Below are 16,835 nucleotides of genomic sequence, written 5' to 3' on the forward strand. Positions count from 1 at the left end.
CCAGAACGAATTCTATGATAAATTTTAGAAAAATTCTTATTGGGAAAGGGGGAAAGAGTAGGATTTTTCTTATTAAAAATATTATCTGATAGTCTCCATCGGTAAATATCTCTAATGGGGATTTGTCTCCCACTTGGCTGGTTAATATTTATAGAATTTTTTTGCTATTTCATCAACCTGATGATTACCACTTGTACCAGAGTGGCTAGGAATATACTGGTGATAAGCTCTTCTTCCACTCGAACCAAGATCATATACAACACTGGGAGTACTATAAGCGTCAATATCTAACGTATACTTGGGAACTGCAAAAAGTAGTTTAAGGCCTAACAGAACGTCAGAATACATTACAACCTGGCTTATCATAACACTGAATTTTAAATTTTCCATAAGGTGTTTTAATGCCATGATTATGGCATTTAAATCTTCAGATATTATGGATACACAATTATATAATCTCTCGCCCATTGCAATGTTCAGGAGACGAAGAAAGGCACCACTTGCTAGCTTCTCATTCATTTTGGACCCATCGACAAAAATTTGAAAATGGTTCTTATAAGTAATTGTATTAAGATCAGCGAATTTCTTCTGAACAAAAGCAATGGGGTTTAAATCTTTAGTCCACTTTGAGAAATCAGTATTTATTATGGGGATTGGCCAATTTCATGGAGGGGATTGGGGAAAAGTAGGTGCAATAGACATTGCGGGTACAGGGAACTTCTTCTGAATATTGTCATACTCATCTGCAATGCCTCTATACATGGCTGGATTTCTTAACCAATTATGTAGGGTGTGTGAGCTATTTGATTAAATTTTTGTAAGATGTTTTATCAAGAGAAAGCTACATCTCTCCCTTATTGTTGTTAATACACTCTCCATAAGCAGAAACTTGGTGCTTGTGGGTTTCCTAAGACCAAATATGAGACGTATTATATCGTTTTGTTTTGTTTCAATTTTTTTGCATCTGGGTCTTTGCACATGTACCATAGACGATGAGCCCATAGTCAATATGGGGTCTTATATATGATTTATAATACTGGAGTAATGTTTTCTCCTTACAGCCCCAGGGTGTGGAAAGAAGTCTTTTTAGTATACTTGTTTTTCTATAACATTTTGTTATTGTGTTTGAAATGGGGAGGTGGAAATTAAGTTTTTGGTCAAGCTTGAGACCTAGGTAATTAGTATGATTATCTTCTGGAATAGTTTTTCCATTTAGAGTTAGTCTTGCATTAACATGATTTCAATTTCGGTGAAATTGGATTAGCCTAGTTTTGACTTGGTAGGTGACATGGGTAAATCTGAATGTTGAGAGAATTTTTCAAATTGGAAAAGTGACTGTAGCAGCTTTGACTATGCAATCTCAAAGGTGTTGCCAGATGACCATAGTACCAGATCATCAGCATATTGTAAATTCGTATGGGGTAGGTTCATGTCCCAGAGATATAGGGCAAAGAGGAAGCAGCTGAGGACTGCTCCCTGAGGAAGGCCTTTGGTTATTGTCTTTTCGGGTGAAGAGGCTGAACCTACACAAACAATGAAACTTCGCAATTCTATGAAAATTTTTATAAAAGATACTAGCTTGGGGGGGGGGGGTAGTCCAAGGTTTGCAAGATTAATTAAAAGGATTTGGTGGTTTACATTGTCATTACCCCTTCAAAATCTAGGAAAGCTGCAACTAGGACATTATTTTTTGAGAATGATTCATTTATTGCATTTGTTAACAATATGAAAGCATCTGTTGAGGAATGGTGTTTCCTAAAGCCAGTTTGAGTGTGAGGGATCATATTATTTTTTTCAACAAACCAGAGGAGTCGGTAATAGATCTTTTTCTCCATTATTTTCCCCATCACAGGAGTAATCATTATGGGCCTATAAGACTCAGGGTTATATCTGGGTTTATTTTTCTTTAGGATTGGTAGGAGGGACGATTATATCCAGATATTGGGGAACATAGATGAAGCCCAAGCATGATTATAACAATTTAAAGTTCCTGTTTATATGAAGGGGTGAGATTCTTTATCCATGTAGGGTGTATTTTGTCATAGCTGCCGCTAGTCTTGGTCCTAATATGATGTATTACATTATTCATTTCCTGGATTGAGAATGGGCGGGTTATATACTCGAATCCTGGACGAGGACGGTAACTTAGGATCACAGGAATTGGCGATATTTTGCTACAATTATTTGATGTTAGCTTATCAACAAAAAGATTGGCAAACAGCTTAGCGTTTTCGTTATCATTGTCATAACGGATATTATTATGTAAAGCTCATACAAGAGTGGATTGGGGGACATCTATTTCCCACAGATGTGGCGTATGACTTTATGTATAATTGGCTCATGTGTTTCTCTGGAGAGATTATTTGCAAAATTATTCCAGTAGTTATATTTAGCATTTATTATGGTCCTTTTTAGATTAGATTCTGCTTTTAATTTTTTTTAAATATGTGGCAGGTGATGGTTTTTTTTAAAGAATGTTCTCCTAACTGCCTTTTTTGTTCTCCATTTATTTTGGCACTCATTTGTCCACCATGCTTTGGGAATATGTTAGGGAAGGTTTTCCTGGGTGTTGTCCTGGGGATAGCATGATTAGCTGTATTTATTAGTAAAGATGCCAAAATTTCAGCATGTGTGTCAGCTGTTGCATTTGAAATGCATGAATTTTGGGTGAAACTTGTAATTTCATCATTTAGCTTATTTTGGAACATAGGCCAATTTGCTTTAGTGTTGATATATTTGGAGGTATGTGATAGGGTTTCAGCAGGTTCGTTTAGGGAGCAAACTATGGCAAAGTGGTTAGTACATAGACTATCAATTTAAAGTATATAAATTTTATTCAAAATATTTAAAGACACAATTTGTAGGTCAATTGTAGAGAAACTGCCTCTTTTGGGGTTGAAATACGTATTCAGGTTTGGAGGGGTATTAACAGCTAATTCATTATTATTTGAAGTCATACGCTCAATGAACTTACCAGCTTTATTTGCTGGTTTATTCCCCCACAAAAGGCTGTGGGCATTAAAGTCCACAAATAATGATATTTTTTAACATATTAGAATTATTTATATAATTAAAGAAATCCATGGCATCTGTAGTTTGGCCATTAGGGTTATAAAAGCTTATTATGTAGGTTTTTATATTATTCAGCCAAACAGTGATACCAATTGCATCAACATCATTAGCAAAATCTGGAAAATTGATGCCACTGAATTTTATATTATTTTTAACTAATAGAGCTACACCACCTCCTTTTCTCTCTGATGATCTATCCTTTCTCAGGATAGTATATCCCAGAGACTTAATTTATTGAGTTTGGGTTAAATGAGTTTTTTTGGAGGCAAGCAATATTAATGGAATTTTTATTCATAAAAGATATTAGTTCATTTAGCTTATTTTCTGTGAGTAATCTTATGTTCCACTGGAGTATTGATATGTGTTGTGTTGTTGATTTATTTTTCATGTGACTGTGTATCAATGTTCAGCTTTGTTAATAGTAAAGCAAGATCTTTTTTTGCTTGAATGAGCATATGATCAGGGATGTAGATTTTTTCCAATTCTGCAATGATTTTTGTTTTCTGTAGTTGATGTATATTCATGGCCTGAACTGCATTACAGTTTAGAATGAATAAGCATATATTTGGGGATTGCATGTTTAGTTGTGCATCCTGTTTGTTAGTTAAGGGATTAATTCCTGGTAGTGTTTCTGGTTTGTTTCTTCTTGGGAGAGGGTGCCAGACCGACCTCATCTCACTAGACAAGGAGGATTGTTGGCTTGGTGATTCATTCTGATAGAGATGTGAGCTAGGGGGCTTAAAGGATGGTGTTTTGTAAGGGGTACTTGATGCATTGAGTGTTTGACTTGGGAGTTTTATTTGATTTCATTATAGGTTTTATTTGGTGTGGTTGGACAGCATTTGCTTCCATAGCTGCAAAAGGGTATGGAATGGCCTTCTCTCTTGCTATTTGGAGTGTTAGTGCTTTTTTCTTATATGCAGGGCATTGTGATTTATTGGTAGATTCATGTGGGCCTTTACAATTGATACATGTAGGCTGAGTATTTTTGCAAGTTGTCAACTCTTTAGGATGAGAGCCCTTACAATTACTACAGGCTAGGAGAATTTCATTGCATTTATTTGTTGTGTGTCCCAGTTTCAGACACTTCTGACACTGGATAGGCTTTGGCTTGTATTCCTTGTGCAGTTTGATTTGCCCAAATAGGAATAACTTTTCTGGGATATTAATTTTTTCCTTCAGTGTAAATAAGAAAGATCTACTTGTTTTTAATCCATTAGAGTTGGGTTTACCCAGTTGAGTGACATCTTCTACAGGGATTGTGTTACCAGCCCTATCTGAGAGCCCTTCTTTTAACTCCTGAATTGGTATTTCTAGGGGAACATTATATACAACTATTTTTGTTGGGGATTGTTTTGGGTTCCATTTAGATGAATTAATTGGGGTGTTCAGAAGAGATTTTAGATTTAATATTATATCTGCTGATTTCTGATCTTGGACAGCTATTAGCAAGGATCCATCATGGTGAATGTTAAGAGAAAACACTGATTTTAACATTTTGAAAATTGTAACCCTTATTGTAGTAATCTTTGTTATTTCAAAGGGGGTATTAGGAGACATTTTGAGGTAAATTCCTAAGTTTTTGGAAGGAGAATCTTGGACTGGGGAGGGGAAGTTCTTTAAAATTGGGTACGTTTTTTTTCTTTTTTTTGGAGCTCCTAGAAAGGACCTCTTGAAACCCATTATCATCAATTGTGACATTAGCTCCAACACTGATCATTGTCCTATTCTCAGAAGGGCATGTAGGGCATGTATGGTTCTTATGAAAGGGATGCTCGTAAAAACTTCATAGAGGGCTCATTTGATTGGAAATTGAAAGTACTAGTTCACTTTTTAAGAGTCAAGAGATTTAAGGGAAACTAGCCCCCCCCCCTATGCCCTTTTTCCCCATACCCCTGCGCTACAGATTTTGAGATAGTCAGTTTTTTTTTTAATTTCAAAAATTAGGTAACAAAAGCTCCGGTGTCAATACAATCCCCCAGGGCCCAGGGGGTAAGTGTTGTCCTTGGGGCGTGCATGGTTTTTATGAAAGGGATGCTCGTATAAACTTCAGAGATGGCTCATTTGATTGGAAGTTGAAAGTTTTAGTTCACGTTTTAAGAGTCAAAAGATATCCGACGGCAACTAGCACCTGCCCTCCCCACACACCCTTTTTTCCCCAAGCCTATCCGATAATTTTTTAAAATAGCCATTTCATTGAAAATAGTTCAAAGGTCAGACAAGAAAAACTCATATTTCGACGCAATCTCCCATGGCCCGGAGGCAGGCGTTGTAGGTAATGCTCTGGGGCATGTATCGTTTTTTTTTTTTGCAAAGGTTGTTTGTAAACTTAGGAGAGGGTTCATTTGATTGGAAACTGAAAGTTCTTGTTCACTTTTTCAGAGTCAAAAGAGATTGGAGGGCAACTAGCCCCCCACCCTCCACGCCCTAGATGCATCAGATAAAAATTTTGAGATAGACATTTTGTTAAAAATAGTTCAAAGTTCAGATAACGAAAACTCCGGTGTCGACACAGCCCCCAGGGCCCGAGGGTAGACGTTGTAAGTTATGCCTTGGGGACATATATGGTTGTTTATGGTAGGGATGCTGGTATAAACTTCATAGAGGGCTCATTTGATTGGAAATTGAAAGTTGTAATTTACTTTTTGAGAGTAAAAAGTGATCGGAGGGCAGATAGCCTCCCCCTACACTCGATTTATTTTCTCCAGACGCACTTCATCTAGAAGGGGTCGTCGTATAAACTTTAAAGGGGGCTCATTTCAAAGGGGGCAAACTTTTTTCCAAAAAATAAGTTTTTCAAATAAAAGCAAAGGCCATTTTAAACTTAAACTCAGCAGATACAAATACCTGTTAAAATTCAAACTCAAAACGCCCAGAAATTATTACTTCTACTACTGCTAGCAACTCACCGTAGCACCAAGCCGCCTGAGGCCAACACAGCTACGCACGCTCCTCCTCCACCCCATCCTATTCAAAGCCTCACTTTTTACACCCTCCCACGAAGTTCCCATTTCCTTTAAATCTTTCTTTGGGACGTCCTCCCACCCCAGACGAGGACGACCTGCTTTCCGTTTAGCCATAGACGATTGGCCGAAAAGAACAATGTTCGGCAATCTGTTATCCTTCATCCGCACAGCGTACCCTAGCCATCTCAACCTTTCTTTCATTATAGCCCTAGAGAGCGGTACTGAACTACATTTTTCGTACATCCTATTGTTTGAAATACGGTCAGTCAGCCGGATACCCAGAACAATCCTTAAGCAATTTCTCTGGAAAACATCTAGCAAATCTTCATCCGCTTTTTGAAGCGCCCATGCTTCAGAACCATATTTGACTACTGTCATCACTGTAGCTTCTAATATTCTAATCTTGGTTTGCAGACTTATCTTCCCATTCTTCCAATTTTTTTTAATTGTGAAAAAACACCCTGAGCCTTGGCTATTCTACTTTTAGCATCTTCACTGCTCCCACTATCATAACTAATAATACTACCAAGGTAAGTGAAGCTGCCCACTTGATCAATCTTTTCATTACCCAACGTCACCTTTTCAACTTCACTTATTCCTAGCCTTAGTGACTTAGTCTTCTTAACATTAATTTTTAAACCTATTCTAGCACCCTGAACTCGCAAAACCTCTAAAAGTCCATTCATTTCGCTCAAACTGTCATCTAGGATGCTTAGATCATCAACATAATTTAAGTCCAGGAGACTTTTTCCTCCCCATTTGATTCCGTGGTCTTCCATTGCCTTTCCTGTGCTCCTTAATACAAAGTACATCAAATAATCCATATAAAGGGAGATAGAACACACCCCTGCTTAACTCCTGATTTAATACAAAACCAGCTGCTAACCTCATTTCCTACCTTAACCGCAGCAGTGTTATTTCACGTACATAACACTAATCACTTTAATGTGTTTGTCTGGTATACCATACAAGGATAAAACCTTTGCTAAAGCTGTTCTATCAACAGAATCGAACGCTTGCTCATAATATTTAAAACTGAGGACCAAAGGTGTTTGACTACTCAGGCACTTCTCAATTATTAACCTAAGAGTGATAATTTGGTTGACGCATCCTCTACCTTTTCTAAAACCTCACTGTTCTTCGCTTAAAACTTTGTCCACGGCATCTCTCAGTCTAAAAAGTATCATATTACTAAGTAATTTGCTACCTACAGAGACCAGACTAATGCCTCGATAATTACCGCACTCACTTTTATCACCTTTTTTATAAAGTGGCTTACTTCCCCTTTTTCAAAAATCATATTCATAATCTTCAGTAACTTATTTCTAACCTCAGAGCCACCATATTTAAGAAACTCATTACTACCCTATCAGCACCTGGAGCCTTATGATTTTTTAATCGTTTTAGTACTGTCGTTAATTCTTCCTCACAAAACAAATCTTCCTTCACATCCAAAGTATCACAAAGTTTTTCATTTTCCTTTATATCTTTTCCTGCAACTCGATCTCGGTATAGCAAATTCTCAAAATGTTCTGCCCACCTGTCTGTAATTCTTTCCTTATCGCTAATTGTAGAACCATTCCTATCTTTAACTGGGCCAAGTCTGGATTGACTCTTCCCTCTCAATTTATTGACATACCAGTATAACATTTTATTATTATGCCGTCTAGCTGCATCTTCCAGATCCTCGGCAATTTTATCCATGGTCTCCACTTCACACCTCCTTAGTTCATATTTTAATGCTTTCTCCACTTTCTTTACATTCCTTTTGTTTTCATATGATCTATCAATCATATACTTATTGTACAAGTCATTTCTCCTTTCTATTAAACATAAAGCTTTTTCACTAATATTCTTGGCTGCAGTCTTAGCTTTCGTCCCAAGACACCATCAACTACTTAATAAATCGTTTTTATAAAATTATTCCCACATTTTTCCACATTATCAAGTTTCAAAACTCTGAAGTATAGTGTTCAGGTGTTTCAAGTTTCTCTCAACTTCTTATCCTGAAGTCTACCAACATCATAACTTCCCGGGAGGTAGTTACCCTTCTGAAATTTGAGCTTTAGATTAACCCTTGACACTACCAGATAGTGATCTTTATTTTCAACATCAATAAACAGCACTCCTATATACCCTAGTATCCTGTAGTGATCCTGCCAGTCTTCGATTTACTATAACATAATCAATAAGGTTTGCTGTCTTACCATCACGTGAATACCATGTTAACTTATGAGCCGTTTTATGATCAAACACAGTGTTGGTTATAACTAGATTGTTATATCAACAAAATTGCAAGAGTCTGTGTCCATTTCTGTATTCTTTTCTTGAAACAAATTCAACCAGGCTAGGACACCATATATCTCTATTTCTACTGACCTGAATGTTAAAATCTCCTAGTAAAAACATCATATTTCTGCCTGGGACCTTGTCTATTTGCTTCTGTAACTGTTAGTATCTCCGTCAGTTGGTTCTGTAGGGGCATATACTACTATAACACTGATACCCTGAACTTTTTAGTCATTAAATGAGCAATTAGTATTTTATTATTAATACTTTCCCAGCCTAAACAAGACATGGCAGCTTCTTTACTCAGCAGGAGCCCTACTCCCTCTCTATGTACCCCATCCTTCCTGCCTGAGTAGCAAATTCTGTATCACCTAATTTCAGGCTTCCTACCCCTGGGATATGATTTTCTGAAACTCCTAATAAGTCTAGTTCGAATCGTCTGAATTCATCAGTCAAAATATTGATACGATGGTCATTTTAAGATCCATCAGATCAAGAATTTATTTCACTCTAATTTTGTTTTTATTTTCAATGCTGTAAGAACTGGAAAAGAAAATATTAGTAATATAATTCGTTTTCAGTGAAGCAGCAGTGACGCAGTAGGCTTTTGGTTTTTATTTACAGTTAAGGAAGGGGGCAGTATCCAAACTCTTATTTGTAGTGAAACTATATTCGTCTTGAACAACTTTAGAAAGAACTAATAAATTAAACTGAATATTTGATGCCTAATGATATTAATTGCTGTAAGCTCATCAGCTCAAAATTTTACTATAATTTTAATGTGTATTTTCAATATTAAGTACAGAACAAAATATTTGTTATAAAACTGGTGTTCAGTAAAGCGCCAATGACGCAGTAGGTTTTAGACTTTTACAGTGAGAGAAAGAGGCAATACCCAAACTCTTGTTTGTAGTGATTTTGCTCGTTTCAAGCTTGATTTGCATATTCAATTTAAGTTTAACTCGTTTTAAGATTTATTCATTCATTTACATTAGTATCTATTGTATGTTTGTTTGCATTGATTGTTTATTTAATTTATGTCCGTTTTAAGTTTCATTTATGCTTCAATAGCAAAATATTTTTTTTCGTTTTAAGATCTATTTGTTTATTTATATTATTACTTGTTTTATGTTTTATCCTATGATTGTTTATTTAATTTCTGTTCGTTTTGGGTTTCATTTATTCTTTAATAGTAATTTCTGGTCGTTTTTATTTTGAATTTTTACAGGTATTTGTATCTGATGAGATTAAATTTAAAATGGCCTTTACTTTTCTTTAAAAGCCTATTTTTAGTAAAGTTTTTTTTTTTTTTTATTAATCAAGGGAAAACTTGAAATCCAAATGATAGAACAGTATTGAAGATAAGGCTGAACTAGGCTGTAGAATAGGATTTTAAGAATTGGCCCTGGAAAAATGTGTTTCAGTTTTTTAAGGATCCCGAGGCTTCTGGAGACTTTGATTTTAATAAGGTCAATATAATTCTTGAAGGAAAGATTCTCATCAAGCAAGATGCCTAGGAATTGAACGCATCGACCCAGAGGTCTATTAAGGGAACCCCTCGATACATGTATTTTATTTAAACCAGAACAAGACCTGGAAGCTCTTGAGAAAATAAGAAAATATGACTTTCCTACATTTAAGGCAAGATAATCAACATCACACCACTGAGCAACTCTTTCAAAAATAGGTGTCATGTTTGAACAGAGATCGGATTCAGTTCTACTGGGTGTGCCAAGAGTGCTGTCATCCGCAAAAGCTATAAGTGTATTGCAGAAGGATGACCTCTTGTCACAATTAGTTACAGATGCAGGTTGACAAAGACGACAGCAAGTTCTAGGTTTTAGGTTTTTAACCGTATTTATAAGGTAATTAACATAAATTTTAAAAAAGTATCAGCTCAATCATAGCTCCTTGTGGAACACCTCACTTTATTTCAGACGGGTTGGAAAAGAGAGGATCATCCGAGATAACTCGACCAGATAAATATGATAGAAACCAAGAATGAGTACTCTCTCGTGTTCCAATACGGGATAGTTTGCAAAGAAGAATCTTGTGTGTTATTGAATCAAATGCTTTTCCTACACCGAGAAAAAAAGCAGCAGGTATCAGACCAGAGTCAAAAGGTGTATGTATATAATTCAAGAAATTTGCACATGCATGCTCAGTTGAGTGCTTTGCTCTAAAACCAAACTAGGAATCATGAAAAAATGTTTAGAATTAAGAGCAGAAACGATGAAACGACCTAAAATCATTTCGAGAAGAAGAAAGACTTGTAGATGAGGCTGTAGTTTTTCCGATATTAGCAAAGTAAGAAGTAAGGGCGTCTTGCACTTTCAGCTCACCCTCTACGATTTTACCATCAATCAAAGAAATAGAAGGGCAGAAGGGGGCCGAGGAAATCGCCTGATAATAGAATTGATTACTTGCCATGTTTTCTTAGTGTATCCACAGCACGCCGAAAATTTACTATAGTAAAATGACGATTTGGCCCTCTGGCAAAGCGATTGTAAACTCTTCTACAAGCCTTAAAAATTTGAAGACGATAATCGTGCGAAGATGGCTTAGAGGACCTGTAAGCCTCCCAAAGATTTTTTTTTCCACCAGCTTTTAAGGAGTCCAGGAGTCATCCAAGGATTCAAAGGGGCTGTCCTCTTCGATCCCAGATTCAACTGGGACGCATAACAAGTATCCAATATAATATTTTCAAAGAGTCATAACAAGAATTAAAAAGAGAATATACATCAGATTCATTTTCAAAAATACCCCACGAATGACCTGCCAACCGCGATCTAAGAAGAGCCAACTCCGATCATTAAATTTTAAAGACGAAAAACCAGCTCACTGGTGCCTGTTAGATAAGGAGTCAGAAAAATCATACATGGAAAAAGCAGGTAAATGGTCTGAGATATCACCCATCAATACAGAATTTTGCCCCAAAATCAGCAATGAAAAAGAATTATCAAGTAAAAAAGCAGTAGTATCAGTTATGCAAGTTGGAATACATGCTGAAGGTAATGTGCCAGAAGCGAGCATATCTGAGAGAAAATCCATGGAAGAAGATGACCCCGGTCGCACAAATTAATATTGAAGTCCTATAATGACAAGTTCACATGAATGTCGATGGATTGCTTCCAAAACCTCATCAAGAATCTGAAGCAACAATCAGAGGTTTAGTTTGGGTTTTAATCTCAATAAACATGGGTTCGAAAATCCCTTCTTCATTTCTTGACAGGTACGGAAACACGGCACGGAACAAAGCACGGAAGATGTTCCGAAACACAAACAGTAGGCCACCTTTAGCAATCCTACTACGGTTCATATACTCCTTCTTATACCCAGGGAGATGTAATATAGATTCAGTTTTGAATCGAGGAAGGTCTCACAAAGACCAATAAAGTTGGGGTGGCCACAACACATTTCGTCATGAAACATTAAACTGATGCAGTGAAAAAATTTTATACTTTCTTCTGTTGTATTGGGATTCCCTTTGCTCAAGAACTTCAGGATATGTATGTCAAGCCAATAAAAAAAAAAAAAAAAAAAAAAAAAAAAAAAAAAAAAAAAAAAATCAGGTTTAATTTCTTCTCTGACAATTTACTGACACTTCTCGGAAATACTCTAAAAGCCCAGCATGGTATTTCACGATATATGATGACAGTTTTTAGGAATGACCTCATAGTCCAGAGAAGCAACTTCTCAAAAGGCGTGTGTGCTATATTTATCTTGGTTCTAGACGTTTACCCCCCGGCGATTCCCCCCCCTCCCACAGAAAATACCCCCCTCCCTCCCGCGGAAAATACCCCCCCCCCCCCATCGTGGAAATCAAGGCTTTCCAAATTTGAGCATCTTATTTGAGTTTTTTTCCGTAGGGGGAACGAATTTTGGTGCTTGTGTATTATGCGCCACTCACTCAAGTTTACGCTGTGTAAAATTCGAGAAAACACCTGTTTTTTCGTTACTTTAGAAATAAATTTGGGCTCTAAATTTGAATATTAGAGGGGGGGGGGGGGTAAAGCATAGCGTGTCTGTATGCAAAATGTGTTTGGTACAATTATTCTCTATATTAGATAGATATATAGAGAAGTTTATTTTAAAGCCAAATATACGGCTATGAACATAGTAAAAATAACGTAAATGAAAGGCACAAATAACATAAACTTTGATCAGCGATCATCATAAAACACTTATATGAAACACTTTATTAACCTAATAATAGTACTTAATACTTGGAAAATCGGTCATTGAAAAAAAATACACTTAACACCGGGAAAAAACACTTAAATCAACCATTACATTTACTTTACGTAAATGTAAACGGCGGTAAACGCCGGCCACCATTTATCTTATGTATGAAGATGCATTTTTTTTTGTAAAAAATTGCATTTTACTTCAATTTCATCTTTTGTGGCGATTGTCTTTCAAATGACCCCTCCCCCAAGCTTCTATGACCACTGATTTGACGCGATCGCCCCTGAAAAAAGAAGAAGCAAAAACAGAAAAGAGGATACATTACTGCTTAGTCAGGTTCTAACGGCAATTTTTCATCACTTGACAGTTTTTTGTTGTTGTTTTTTCAAAATGCCTTTTTAAACTTCCGGTTACAATGGGCAGTGGTTTGCTTTGTAGAAGCCACAACTGTAACCATAATTAGTATAAAATTTTGTAACTGTAGTATAACTATTAACATTACAAAAATCAAGTCGTAGCTGAAAAAAAGAAAATATTTTAGTAGATAGATTGCCGCAAAAAGAATATTAACATTGCCTTTAAGATCCCAGCCAAATATTGTTGTTTGTTTATTTATTTATTTTTTTGTATTAGTAATAAGGTGTTTGTAGGATTAAAAAAAATAAATTAATAATTCTGTTTATAGCAAGTAGCAGCTGTTAGCATTAAGAATATCAACATAAAACAAAAACAGACCCAAAGCAAAATAAAAATCAAAGCAGGCCCCTTGATTAGTACAATACAGTGTTGGTTTGCCATTATGTATACCACCATTTTTACTTGTAGGTCGAACCATGGATAATCTGGAAAAATTATATGAGTACGCTGAAAGTTTATCTGGGATGAAAGAAGTTAATAGTGAATACGAGCAAAAATTCACATTGATACTTGAAGCTGTTTCATCTTCAGTTGCTAAAGAGAAAATGCTTGCATCGCAATTTATCGCTAGGTTTGCTAAACGCTTCCCATCTTTTGATACTAATTCCCTAAACGCTATGTTTGACCTATGTGAAGATCCAGATGTTTCTGTTCGGAAGCAAGTTATAAATGATTTACCCGTAATTTGTCGAGATTTCAAATCGCAAATTGCTGATTTAAGTTATATTCTTGTCCAACTTTTAAAGACAGATGATAAAAACGAAGAAGCAAGTATTCACAAAGCTATGCAAAATATACTAAAAATCGACTCTCATGCAGCCACAACTGGTATGATAACGCTGATTAGAGAAGGAAATCGAGCAACCCGATTGAAGATATTCCGTTTTCTCGCAACAAAATTGAAACAGATGGAATCTGGTACATTAGCTCCAGAAGCTGAAATTAACTTATTAATAGAATGTAAAAAGTTGCTCAAAGAGTTTTCATCAGAAGAGTTTACTATGCTATTAGAAGTGTTGAAATATACAAGGATTGGCAAGTCTGTATCTGGACAGCAAACTTTGGCAGATCTTGCAATTGATTTTAGTGAAGCCGTTGCCTCTAAAGATTCTGACGTAACGGCGTTAGAAGATGCTATAGCCAGCCTGAAGTTTGCCTTGCCTTTTTTCTGTTCTGCTGTTCGATCTAGCAGAATGCTTAAGTTTGTGATTCACAACTTGCTTCCCCGGCTCAAGGATATAAGTGATGCTCACAAGGCAGATCTTCTTAAAACGCTAGCTGTTTTAACAGCACATTGTGGTGAGATTGATGAACCCCAAATGTTGCTAGAATCACTCTATCTTGTTTTCGAAGAAATTGTACCCCCGTTTAATCCTGAAATTGTTGAACAGAATGTAAGCTTTGATTACTCAAGCTGTGAAGCTGTCCTATTTGTGTTACACAAGGTTGGCGGAAAGTATCCAGCTTTTTTCAGTGAACAAGGAAGACTGAGAGAATTCCGACTAAGACTTCAATATTTATCTCGTAATGCTGTTGCATACATCAAGACTTTGAATGATGATATTAAGAAACTGAAGCCTGATGATACACATCTTGACGAGAAATGGCGCGCATTGAAGGTTTTGTCTAACATTCAAGCCATTGTTATAGATTTCATGAAAAGTCCTCCCAGTTTCTCAAAAACTATTCTGTTATCTTTTGAAACTAAGAAAGAGCCTCAGAATGAATTAGTAAAGCGAAAACACGAAATTGTTGAGACGGAGGCAACCAGTGCAAAAAGAGAGAGAGAAGGCAAAGGAAAGGGATTTTATAAGCAACCTTACTCAGTCCCAGGTGGTAAATTCAGTTCACGTCCAGATAGACAGGGATTCCGTGGCCGGTTTAGTGGAAGAGGAAGGTATTGACCGTTGCACCTGTTTCTTTTCATAAACTGATTGAGTAATCTTGTTTCTCTCCTCAGGAATGACTTTTTTTCTAAAGTAAAATTATTTTGTCCTTAATTGTTTTGTCAACACATTTTTTCAAAGCAAGGGGACTGGGACTTATTGTAATGCATATTCTTGATACTATTCAAATTAAGTTATATATATATATATATATATATATATATATATATATATATATATATATATATATATATATATATATATATATATATATATATATATATATATATATATATATATATATATATATATATTCCAACAATATCAGGAATGTGCATTACTATGTGCATTACACACATTGTGGGTGTGGGTGTGTGTGTAAGATCGGTTTGGTTTGTATTAGGTAAGTATTTAGGTATTTTGCTTGTGCAAATGTTTACTTGCCACACAAGGAAGGGGATAATAGCTTCATTATCTTGTAAATTCCAAATATTCAATATTTTATGGATTGCCATTTGAGGTTGAAGCTATTTACTGAATTTCATAAGCAAGTAAGCTTCAAAAGAAAAAAAAGCTAATATATATATTATAACGTGATGCTATAGATCAGTGGTTCTCAACCAATTCTGGGCCATGTCCTACCTATGAACATAAAAAATTTGAATTAGCTTAAGGGACGAAAGGTGTCCACGCACAAAAAGCATACAATTCAACTTGGATAATAGGTGGATTCGGAAATGAACGGGTTGGGAATGACGTACATTTACTAAGGCAGTGTTTTCATGTCTCTCTGTTAAGGGTCGTTACTTCGCTGATTAATTTCCGGGTTACTGATTCTGATTTTTTTTTTTTTCAGAAAATTAAAGGCATAGAGATTACTTAATCAAGTGGCAAGAATCTGTAACATTTTAGCAGGAACGATTACAGATGACTAGTTGTCATCAAGAATGTGTGGTTTGACTAGTAAGAAGGGAGTAAGAATTTGGTTGAAGTTTTCAAATAAAAAAATTGGAGCAAATGTTTCTATGCAAAATGCCTTGTACCTTGACGGAGGAAAATAAAAAGAATTAGTAAGAGGTGATTTTAAATAAACTGGTAATTTTAAGAAATGAGGTTATTTTGACTGAGGAAAATTTCATACGCGGGAAGAATTTTTCTGAGGCGGAACCGTCCGAGGAGGGAATTAGCTTACAAAATAAATACTTGAACAGCTAAAAGAAACTTTCGTTAAAGACCTAACTCGAAACTTGATTTTTCATTGGGTTTGCCCTACTCGTTAAAAAATGAAATATTTTTTCAGAAGCAAGGCCGTATCCAGAGGTGGTTTGGTCCCTCTGAAATTTTTCTCAGACTCGTAAAAACTCAACCAAAATATATATAAACAAATTTTTGATGTTTTTTGTCCCCCCCCCCCAAAAAAAATAACCAGACACTGTCTTGCTTAGAAGTCATGCAATCAATTTTATTTGTCCCTCGATCAGTGGCGTAATTTTGTCAAAATCCTGGGGTGGGGGGGGGGTGGGGGGGAGGGGGAGGCCAAAGTTGGAGCTAATTTTCCCAAATCAAGTGAAAATGGCAGTGAAAACTGAAAAATGATCCATATATTACCATAAAGGCACAGATATACTAAAGAAAACTGACCTGTCTGTCTGGATACTTGAATTATGCAGGCTTATCTTAGTGACAATATGTTTTGCAGAAACTAAATTTCAGATGGGCGGGCCAACTGAGGTCTGGGGGGGAGGGGCAAAATTGGGTCTACAGGGACCAGTTGCCCCTCCTGCCCCATAGTAAATTACGCCCCTGCCTTCGGTCCGTTAAGAAATGGCTCGCAGATTTTGATAATTAGTGGTACTTGTAAGCACCACAATTACTTTTAGAGCCTTGACTAAGTCCTAGGCTGTATCTTCTTCTTCGTGACAGAAGCAATTGTACTCCTTGCAAAATCGCGCATCGTTTTATGCCTGAAGGTAGTGTTGGGCGATATATGATATCGATATTGATATATCGATATATG

The 16,835-nt window shown here is 36.2% G+C and overlaps 1 protein-coding gene across 2 annotated transcripts in view; it reads left to right on the top strand.

Moving 5' to 3' along the window:
- cass (apoptosis inhibitor cassowary) overlaps window positions 1-14,932 on the top strand; it is a 36,340-nt gene extending 21,408 nt beyond the window's left edge. For both annotated transcript variants that reach the window (XM_089094541.1, XM_089094542.1), the window contains one exon: window positions 13,341-14,932. In XM_089094541.1, coding sequence (XP_088950667.1) covers window positions 13,349-14,836 — 1,488 coding nt within the window. In that variant the 5' untranslated portion in view covers window positions 13,341-13,348 and the 3' untranslated portion in view covers window positions 14,837-14,932. The remainder of the gene's footprint in view (window positions 1-13,340) is intronic.
- Window positions 14,933-16,835: the final 1,903 nt, after the last annotated feature.

The sequence above is a fragment of the Artemia sp. Qi Xiang Cuo genome, chromosome 9 (genome assembly GCF_049724085.1).
Source record: "Artemia sp. Qi Xiang Cuo chromosome 9, ASM4972408v1, whole genome shotgun sequence".
NCBI lineage: Eukaryota > Metazoa > Arthropoda > Branchiopoda > Anostraca > Artemiidae > Artemia > Artemia sp. Qi Xiang Cuo.